The following is an 11,203-nucleotide window of genomic DNA, read 5'->3' as shown; positions in this document are numbered from 1 at the left end:
AGATCTCTCTCTCAGGCTCAGATCTAATGCTGCCATTAATTACAGAGGACTTATATTCTATTTGCCTACTTGCTCTTACTAACTGTTATCAGATCAGCAGGGGTGAGTTGAATCCGGACTTATGTCTCTTCGACGGCTGAAATAATACTATTCTAGGATCGGTGTGTAACTGTGTGATTAGAGATACTATCTATAGAGGTGTTATCAAATCATTATTTATCTTTTTTAGTGTGCGTGTGTGCATGTGTAAGCCTGTACTGTAGGTGCATGTGTAAGGGTGTATGCATGAAGCATGTGTGCAAATGTCCATGATTGCATGTGCAGACCTGTGTTTGCATACGTCCATTTTTGCAGTGTATGTGTTACTGTGTGTGTGGAAGTTGCTCACATCTGGTCTGAATCTGTCCATGTTTCCGGCCGCTGGCTGGGCAGGGAAGTGGCAGGCGCTATCAAAAATCTCCGCTGTTTTCACAGGGATGATGGGAATCTCAGGGACTTTCCCTACGGCAGTGAAATCATCCGCCTTTCCCGCTCCTTTAAATACCCCCGGCTCATTCCTCCGCCCTGCTAGGGTTCCGATAAAACAGCTGAGACGTCTTGTGTTTGGCAACAGTTGTCCTCTAAAAGGTGTAATTAACTCATGAAAAACTGTATTTACTGTCAAGCCCTGCTAAACTAATGGACTTGAGGTCTGCCTGTTTGGAGTGTAAATTGGACCTTAATGTGGTGGTTGACATGCTGCATTTCTGTAGGAGAAAAAATACATCGGTTTCCTTTAAACTGCGTTGCATCCGTAGGTTTCCTGACATTATGGTAGTCCAGGGTGGAAGCTGAGCACTACTGAAATTGTGTTTAGGTTTAAGATACCAATGACAGAGAGCTGGCTTGTCATGCAGATCAAAACTGTCTTTATCTCCTTAAATATACATGTAAACATCTGGCTGTGTTTTGAGACCTTCCTCAAAGATGTTGAAATTCTAAATCCCTCTCTAACTATTTCACCATTTGCTGTGCTCAGCACTCTTCACAGAGCCTATCTCTCCTGACTTGTTCAGACCCATCCAGAGCTCTTAATTTACTGGTCATCAGGGTCTCTTACTCTCCATGTGCCTCCTCCCCCCAGTGTCTGTCCCTCCCTGTCTCCCCTCATCTCCCTTGGTCTCCCATTGCTATTTATTCCCATCACTAGGAGACCAGCTGTGCACAAAGGCCGCACTGTGTCCCGAGGCTTTTTTAGAATAGAAATTCGGTCTGTTGAAAATGGAAACGCTATGATTGACTGGGCACAGCTTGCAAAGAGAGATGAGGAATGCCAACGAGAAGCACAAATTATCCACATGAACGATGGAGAAATATTATTAATGAAATATGGCCATGAATTATGTTATAAAGCAAAAAAAACTATAGTAAGGTTTTCAAGTAGCAGATATTATTCGCTTTCCAAAGCAACTATGTGAAGAAGCCGGTGGTGAGATTTACGTTTATTTTGAACTGTATGATGCCGGTCCGGTAACGTCACTGTAATAAAAATCATGGCATTTCGGACTTGTCACTGGCTGCATTTTCACTCCCGCCAATCTTGAGTCATTGCAGAGCAGAATTCCAGACTGTTGTTCCAGAATAAAATCATTTGTTGTGAAGAGTCAGTTTATAAAAGCAATTCTGAGGCTCTTTTTTTCTCCTAACTTAGTAGTAGTAGTAGAGTAGTAGAAAAATGCTGCACAGTGGACAAGGCAGATATTAAAACATAATTTTGTTGTTGCTTTTAGTTGATGGTGGAAATGACATAAAATTTGCAGAGAGAAAGGTGTGCATGACATGCAACAAAGCTCTTCATCTGGGGGACTATTAGTCCACAAGGACCCGCTGCAAGGCAGTTTTCTGTGGTCTTAGATCTTTGTAATGGGGATTCAGTAACACAAATGATGATTTTTCTTAAGGTCTCCCCTCCTCTCTTTACCTCTCCCTCCATAACACCCACCCAGTGCAATACGTGTAGCGCCAGGCCTTTGTTCCCAGTGCAGGCAGCAGGCACGTTGGGTAGGATTCTGAAGCAGCTCGCTGTTTCTGTGTGAGCCAGCTGGGGCTCTGCCAAGCACAGCAGGAGTTTCTACTCTCCTCTGTTTGATATTTACTTTACCGCCTTTACAGGGGAACTAGTGCGAGACCAGACAGACGCACTGACACAGGCCTGTGTCAGTGGTAAAAAGGACTGTGTGTGCATAGGCTACCCCACCTTTGCAAAACTATAGTCTACACCTGGTCCCCTGGGCAGGTTTTGCTTTGGTTCCCCACTATACAGGCTGCAACTGGGAAAGAGATGGGCTGGCTCTGACAGAGTAAGTGACACATTGTCTTGTGTTTGTGTGCAAGATCTATGTGTTTGCAGTGTGCATGAATGTGTATTTGTATATCGGAGGAGTCTAGCGTTACCAGCCTGAAAGAGTGATGAGAATAGAAACAAGGATATAAAGGGTGTAACATTATCGGCAGAGGAATCCAGGAAAAGAGCGGGTATAACATATTTGGCATGGGTTACGACTCCTGTGGAGATAATGGGCCAATGGCGTGAGAGCTTGTGTTTACCTGAGGAAGAAGCCCCAGGTTAAAACTAAACACACATGCAACCTTTCACTCAGTATCGTCCTGTCTACTCTCTCGATTTCGCTCATGCAAAGTGATATGAGATAATTGCCTTTGTTAATGAGCCGGATGTAGCATCCCATTCCCAAAGGCCTCTGTACCTCCTCTTTGTTTAGGAGCACAAACTGTGTTTACCAAGTAAGGCATGGCACACAGAAGAACTGCGTCATTAAATGCACATTATGTAGGACTACCAACAAACCGTATGCCAAGAGAAAAGCAAACTAATTGAGATCATCAATCATACAGAGCTGAGCACTGTCAGTGAGTTTCATCTTACTGTGCTAAAAATATGGTTTGCATGCAACATCACAGCAGTAATTAACACTGTTATCAAATCAAATTCTGTTTTACTGCAGCATGGAACCCATCAGTGACTAGTGTATCTCGTTACCAATGAAACACTGTTTTGTGTGTTCGCAGGGCATCGTCAGAAACTCGAGGACCCTCCCAAGACTGGTCTCTTCTCAGACCGCCTTAGTGAGCTTGAGAGGATGAGGGTGAGGGTGGCCGTTCCCACTCAAGGCCCCCGGCCAACGCTCAACACAGCGGCCAACTCCTTCAACCCGCAGGGACAGGCACAGATAACAGGCGAGCACCTGATTCTCAGCTTTTATCATAGAACCAGAAAAGCGTTGAGCCTAGTGAAGTGTTGTGGAGCAGAATCTTACTGTGTTGAAGCTGATCTTGACTTCTGACCCTGCTGTGAAAAAAAAGTTTTTCTTCTGGGATTATATAGTTATGGGTCAACAATGTTTCAAGTGCCTTGTGGCATTAAAATAAGTTTAAAATAAAAAATTGTTTTACTGCACAACCTTTGCCGGTGGTTAGTATTTTAAAGTGTATGTCATCTATCAGAGGTGTCATTCCACAAAATGGTTCTGGTACCATATTTCCCTGTACTGAACAATGAAACCTTTTTTTTATCCAGAAAGAAAATAACTGTTAGCTGTTGTTGGCTATACCTATTGAGTTATCATATTTCTTTTGATATGTGAAGTCATGTTTTTATGGCCTGTTTCCAAGGGTACAAGACATTTAATTAAGGCTGTGCAATGATTTAGTGTCATATATCAACTTTTATTATTATCGCATTATAATATGATCATACTGTGTTATCATTTTACATAATTTAGTTCTCACGATTAACGTTTAAAAAAAAAGTCTAATGCAATACACAACAGTGGAACACACTTCATTGCTTTGAAAACCAGTTTGATCATTTTAAATGTAATTATGCATTTGCCATTTTGTGATTTTTATATGAATATTAGAAAATATTCTTCATCCAACAAAATCCAAATATAGCATTATTTAAAGAGTTCATATTATGCTCATTTTCAGGTTCAAAATCTTATTTAGTGGCTGTACCAGAACGGGTTAACATAGTTTTTTAAGAACACCATATTTTTGTCATATTGCACATTGCTGCAGCTCCTCTTTTCACTCTGTGTGTTGAATGCTTTGTTTTAGCTACAGAGTGAGGCATCTTACTTGTATAAAATCTTATTTGGGAGTTGCACATGCGCAGTTCCTAGGTACTACTAGTCAATCAGACGCAGAGTAGGGTGGGTCCTGAGAAGCTGGTAAACACCGCTTTGGATCAGCTGTATATGTTCACCATACCAGCTTAGCAACATGGATTGGAGCAAGAGTTTCCGAGTGGTGAGTTATAATCTGTAACAAAGATATCTTTCATCCATAAAGGTTTAACTGTGCACTGTCTCAATGTAACATCTTTATGTCCATCGACTGCCTGGAGGGTAGCTAATGTTTGGAAGTAGGAGGAGAGGCAGCAGGGAGACGTCTTATCACTGTGTACTGCAGCTCAGAGTGTTTTTCCACTGGTGTTTTTGAGGGCGTGTCTGATTAGCAGCTAGGCGAGCATTATGACGTGCATTTCGCTGTGACGTCACAGCAAAGTGGAAGAAAAGGCTCGACTACAAACGAGTTGTTTTCAGGCAGTTCAGAGCAGTGTTTTCTGTGGGAGATGGGCACTCCCTTTGGGCTGGACATTGGGCTTTTTCACTTTGAAAACCTATTACATGCATAAAAAAGGTATATAACTATTCAGTAAAGGAGAGGGGAAAAGCCAAAATGCATAATATGACCTCTTTAACAATTCATTATAGAAGTAGGAACGTCTACACAATATGCACCATATGTTTCCTGAATAGTGTCCTAAAGTGTATCACTGAATAAGCAAGCAGGCTGAGTCAAAAACTGAGTTACAACATAAGCAACATTTACTGTTTGTAAGGTGAACTATCAAACCCCAGTTCGAGCCATGGGTACATCCTGATGGGACCACAGAAAGCCCAGTTCTGTATGTTACATTGCCTCTGAGATCTTCTGTCTTTCTCTACTCCGTCACTCTATCAATCTGCATCCTAGATGGTAATACTATCTCTCACGGTTCGGGATGGCTGCTACTTGATCGCCCACACCTCTGGAGGCTCGCCACAGATTGTCATTTAGCTCTTAGTTACTCTCTGGAATGGCTTTTTAGTGTTACTTACGGGATCATTTGAGGGATGGTTAAACAGCGTAGCAGTGTGGCGGCGAGTGAAGAGTATTATGCACTGGGTTGGACATCAATTGTATGTGAGCCAGTGTAAATATTTTGAGGTGAAGCTTGAACTTTATATCCAAGTGCATTTGATTGGAGCAGTGATTCCGAACTTTTTTTTGTCTGACGTACCCTCACAGCCCTGTCAGTTGAACTCAAGAACCCCAAGCACCACTGTCATGTTCCAAATGTGTTTTGAATTGATTTTGACACCAAGTGCATGTATTTTCATACAACTGAGCTGTCAATGATTAGGTCGGTTTGGTCATGTTTGCATTCTGATTACGAGTAGCAGAGACTGGAAGTTCAACCATTATCAATTACTTGTAGCTAACTATGGCAACTGTTTATCCTTTAGTACTTTTAGCTAACTATTTCAACTGTACTCTAAGTACTTTAAGCTATTTCAACCATTTCTAACCCTAACCTATTTGTCCATTACTTTTACCTTACTATTTAAAGTGTTTATCCTTTAGTGCTCCTAACTATTTCAGCCATTAAACCATTACTTTTAGCTAAGTCAGCTGTTTATCCATTAGTACTTTTAGCTAACTATTTCAACTGTATTCCATTAGTACTTTAAGTTATTTCAACCATTTCTCCATTATGTTTTGCTATTTCAACTAACCTATTTATCCATTACTTTTAGCTTACTATTTAAACTATTTTTCCACTAATTTAGCTCTCTAGTTAAACCTTTTATTTCTTATGTATCGCTATCTATATTAAGCTTCCATCTATCCATCCATCCATCGTCAACCGCTTATTCTGGGTACAGGGTCGCAGGGGGGCAAAAGGCGGGGGTTCACCCTAGACAGGTCGCCAGTCCATCGCAGATTTTAAGCTTTTATCCATTTTCTTTTTAACTGTATCGCTCCGCTCACTTGTTAACTGGTTTTCACACACTCAGCTGCAATACATTCAGGAATTACAGCTGACACAGTATGTGCATTTTTTTAATCAAATCTTTTTTTTTTTTATCTTTTTCTATCTCAGTCTTTACACACACACCCTAAATCACTTCATATTTGTTCCGAAATTTCATCAGAACACGTACATATAGCTTGCATACAATGCCATATCAATCAAATTTCATGCTCTATACTAGTGATGCAGCACAGATACGCACTATAAAGTGTGTGCGGCGGTTATTTTCTTGGTTTGCTGCTGGTGTGTTTACACCCTGGGTGTGTGCCAGCAAGGCTCTCTGTGCCTCAGCTGCAAGCACAATGTTTTATAAGGCAAACAGGAAGATCTTCTCTTCGAAGGTAAACATTAGATGTGTCATTATGGAGGATGTTGCATAACGCGCCCAACTGATACTTACCTCTAAACATAAGCACAGAGAAACAGAGCCACTATTAATGTCTACAGTTGTTGTGAATGTTATTGTCAATTTGCTACCCATTTTAGCAAAGAAATTAGCACATCTGAACTAGCCGATGGGCCTGTAGTTATTAATCATTCTTTTTTTTCCTGTCTGTTTTTATCTTTCTGGGCCTTCCTTCTTCCCTTGCCTTGCTCCATTTCTTCCCATCAGACCCTCGTCAGTCCCAGTCCTCTCCACCCTGGTCGTATGAACAGACATACCCATCCTACCTGAGTCCCATGGCGTCCCCCTCAGTCCACTCCACCACCCCCCTCTCCTCCAGCCGGGGCACGGGCCTGCCAGCCATCAGTGACGTGCCTAGACGATTGCCAGGTAGAGCCACTACTCTGCCACTGTGTGAAACCACCCAGTCTCCTCGTCCCATCAGGACTGCCTTAACATATATATATCCAGATAGTACATTTTCTAATGCAATAGAAGGAGGGAAGGGAAAGAAAAAGACAGACATGCATACACACAAGCTCACACTCAAAAGCAGAAACATAAACAAAGGCTGCAAAAGACCAGAGTCTAATACAGCATAGCGAGCTGCTATTAGCTCATTCTCAAATGAACGTGAGGAATGAGGCATGTTGTATGAGGCATGTAGTCCGACTGTCTCTCCAGAGAGCGGTTTGGATGGCGTGGATGACAGTGGAGGAAAAAACGATTGTTTCCTTTTTTCCTTGCTCCAAGCCTTTGATCCCAGAGGAGTATGGGTAATAACAGGCCCAGGGATAATAACAGGCTCGTGACTGACAAATAAAGTGTCTTTATAGCGATACACCACTCTCACAAGGCATTCTGGGTAATTGCATTAGCCAGACTGTTTGCCGTAACGGCAGCATCTGTGTTCCAATTTGTCTCTGTTTTTCCCCCAATGTGAAAGCTCCTTTAAACTCCCTACATGCCGCCAGACAAGTTTCTCCCCCATACACCTGTTTGACTCACTGCCATGAGAGTTTTTTTTTCTAATCTACTTTTTTCCCCTTCTGTTTTCTTGTGCTAACGTACTACACTTTCTTGTGTGTGTGTGTGTGTGTGTGCCCCGAGCGAGGGTGAGTGATTATGCGACGCAGCCGTGTGACTCTGCATTAGAAAAGGCTTAAAATCCAGCCAGCTGCCTTGTCAACTTTGATTAGTTTGGTCTTTCCTTTCAGCTTTCATCTCACGAGTGCCAGAGCTTTGTTCTCAAAGTGACACACGTGCATGTGCGAGCACGTCTATACGCATAAACACAGGCCCTAACCTCGCTTCCTAGCCTTTACCCACTTGCACACCTCGAGCATTTAATGCCTCCTAAGTGATGTGACTAAGGCTCTCAGATCTCTGGAGATCATGTTGACACCTCGCCAGGCTGCACTGTAACAGTATCCAGTCACAGAATCTGATATGGATCCTCTGTGTGCAAACTCTGCACCGCTCCGCCCCTTCCTCGCACACCTTTACACAATCCAGCTCATGTGTTGAAATGTTACAGTTGCTAAGAAGCAGTTGCAAAAGCTCATCAGTCAAGTCAAACACCTAATTCGGAAGTGATGCTCTAGAGTTTGTAAAGTCCTTCCAAATATTTAGACAATGCTCCACTCTGGTTTCATTTAAACTAATAAAGTTCGATCTGGCTCATCATCACAGGGCCCCTTTGAGCACTAAAATAGGTCCAAATGTTAAAAGCAGGAGTTTACTGAACACCGCCGGTCATGTCTGAGATCACACTGCTCCTCCACAGCAGAGACAATCACCTACTATTCCTATTAGAATCAAACGGATTTTGTGGAAAGAGGAAGTTTAAAGGCCTTAATTGGCAGCATATGCTATCTGACGCTAGTGACAAACCCGGCTTCGCAATTCCTCTGTGCACATAAACACCGCGTGCCCCCTCCTCTTCCACGCCACCCCCTGTCCTCTCGCAGCAGACATGGTGACACGGAAGACGCCTGGTGATTTATGATAAGAGCGCCATGGCTGGACTAAACCACTGAGAAGAGACGGGAGGGAGCGAGTGCGAGAGGGGGAGGACCTCCTATTCTCCTTAAACTCTGCGCCCAGCGCGAAGCTCGCCGCAGCCAGTTAGTGGTTTTGGGGTATTTTTTAAGGGATGAAGCGAAGAGAGGAACGAAGGGTGAGATGGAGCAGCTCTCTCGCTTGCTCGCTTGTGCGCGTGCACACGGACACACACGTACACACACACGCTGGAGCCGATGGGAGGCGAGGAGAGGAGCCACATCAGAGCTCAGCCCTGCCTCATTATGGATCTCATGGAAACTGTTTCTGCTCAAAGTGTTTCCACATGTGCAGCTCCTGATTCATCCCAACTGCTTTTTTATGTGCATACAGTATTCACACACATACACCCCCACACCGTTTGCACACACACACACATTCGCATGCATAAACAGTTACACAGATACACATGAACATGCACCAACACACACGCAGAAACATAAATATGCAGAGGCGTAAACATGTTGCATGCGTGGGACTTCACTGACGTGTTGTTAACTTTGTCAGACCTCAAGAGCTGAAGTGAAAAACAGCACAGAAGTTGATGAATAAAACAATATTTATAGATAAATACTATTCCATAACTGTGCCCACAAAATCCATTAGCCAAAGTCTTTTCTAAATTAGTTAATACACATATCTGGCTGGAAATATTTGATCACATACAGTTTACTACTGTTCCATTTCTCAGGGGACTTATTTGTTAAATTCAATTGCTCTACAATACAAAGTGCTAAAACGTTTGAGTCCAAAGCCAAATTTCACATAATCAAAACTGACAAAGTGGTAAGAAGAAGTGTAATTATTTAGGCTCGCATGGTAATATCTGCTGTACTACTGATGTCAGAGAATCCTAATGAAATGAATGTTTTTATGTGTTTGTGTCTGTAGGTTCTTCTGACCTGAGCCCGTTCCCCGGTCAGTTTGAGCGTCAGTTCCCGGGCCTCTCCTCCCTCACAGAGAGTCGTTTCTCCAGCCCTCGGATGCACTACCCGGCCACCTTCACCTACACCCCGCCCGTCACCTCTGCCATGTCGCTGGGCAGTGCCCACTACCACACCTACCTTCCACCTCCTTACCCGGGCTCCACCCAGAGCCAGAGCGGACCCTTCCAAACTAGCAGTACGCCCTATCTCTACTACGGCGCTTCGTCCGGCTCGTACCAGTTCTCCATGGTTCCCGGTGGGGACCGTTCGCCCTCCCGGATGATCCCACCTTGCACTAGCGCCTCAACGGGCACCTCCCTGGTGAACCCCAACCTGCCCAGCCAGACGGAGGGAGGGGTAGATGGCGATGGCAGCCACAGTAACTCCCCGACTGTTCTCAACCCTGGAGGCCGCATGGATGAAGCTGTCTGGAGGCCATATTGAAGAAAACCCCGGGGGGCGGAGATTGGAAGACACCTGATGTCATGGTTTGAAAGCACAAAACCTGAAAAGGGGATTTTTGAGCTCTCATCAGCTATCTCTACCTTCTGCTTGGAAATTAAGGTTGAGATATAAAAAAAAAGACCAGACTTGTACGGACTTGTCTTCCTGGAATGTGTTTTGACCAAGGCACTACAAAGGGAGTCCTTCTCGCAGCAATAATGAAAAAGGCAAATTCGTTTTACTAGGCCCAAGTGGATGAGACATTATTCCAGTCTTATTATAGTCCACAAGCTAAGGGATGCTTCAAAAATATTTGTAAAAGACTGCCTCTTTTGTATAGTGTTTGTATTTCAATAAGGCTTTTTGCAGAGCATGTTTTTGTACTATGACAATATCAAGATGCAAGTTAGGCACTGAGTAGCAAGTGATGAAAGTAACACATATGTTACCTTAAGTGGTATGGACAGTAAATTTGCTTTAAACCAATTAATTTAACTTGTATATTGTGGGTGAAACGTTGATGTAGATTGAGGCGTTTTCTTAGTTTTAACTTATAAAGCCATAAATTATGTATTGTATTTGAAACTTGAGTCAAAGAAATGTAATCTGAATATTTTTGATGCATCTATATGACTAAGTTAAAATTATTTTTTTTTGATAGGTAATTTAAGAGAGTGAGAGGTTTAATTTTTTTTTTGTAGTACCCAAAGATTTAAAACGTTTCGAATATGAAATGTAATTTCCAAAGAGTATTGCAACATGTTTCTTCTGGTATAACTTTCAGTTTAACTGCTCTACACGTTAAGAGCCCAACATCCTCGCAAGGCGTTGACACACATTTGGCTTGGAATTAAATCTTTGGTATTTATTGAGCAATAACTCGTATTGTGCCTCTACCATGAAAGAGAGCTTTAATGGGGAAAATAATTATCCGATGGGAAAATTCTGCTTGATTTCTTTAGTTAGTCTAGATGACATGCACACAGATACATATGTATTTTCTTGTCCAAATAAGAAATTGTACACTTACACACAAACTGACATTTAGCCCAAAGATGATTATGGCGGTGCCCCGCCTTGTGGTGCTCTGAGTGCACTCCAAAGCAGCAGGTCAGATTTTTCAGTTAGTTTCAGTTATTTTATGATACGTGAACTCCTCAGGACTGGAATAATCCTGGATGATCTCATGTCCCACAGATTTGCTAAATCTGCAAGGTTTTTTTTTTTTTCAGATCCAGTCCGGCTAAA

The 11,203-nt window shown here is 42.8% G+C and overlaps 1 protein-coding gene across 1 annotated transcript in view; it reads left to right on the top strand.

The window, feature by feature from the left end:
* runx2b (RUNX family transcription factor 2b) overlaps positions 1-10,331 on the top strand; it is a 22,677-nt gene extending 12,346 nt beyond the window's left edge. Inside the window, exons 4-6 of the mRNA XM_046060584.1 lie at positions 3,067-3,234; positions 6,753-6,914; positions 9,477-10,331. Of these exons, the coding sequence (XP_045916540.1) occupies positions 3,067-3,234; positions 6,753-6,914; positions 9,477-9,955 (809 nt within the window). The 3' untranslated portion in view covers positions 9,956-10,331. The remainder of the gene's footprint in view (positions 1-3,066; positions 3,235-6,752; positions 6,915-9,476) is intronic.
* The last annotated feature ends 872 nt before the right edge of the window (positions 10,332-11,203 follow it).

Source organism: Micropterus dolomieu, linkage group LG10 (assembly GCF_021292245.1).
Source record: "Micropterus dolomieu isolate WLL.071019.BEF.003 ecotype Adirondacks linkage group LG10, ASM2129224v1, whole genome shotgun sequence".
In the NCBI taxonomy this organism is placed as follows: domain Eukaryota; kingdom Metazoa; phylum Chordata; class Actinopteri; order Centrarchiformes; family Centrarchidae; genus Micropterus; species Micropterus dolomieu.
This window is presented reverse-complemented; position numbering and strand designations above follow the sequence as displayed.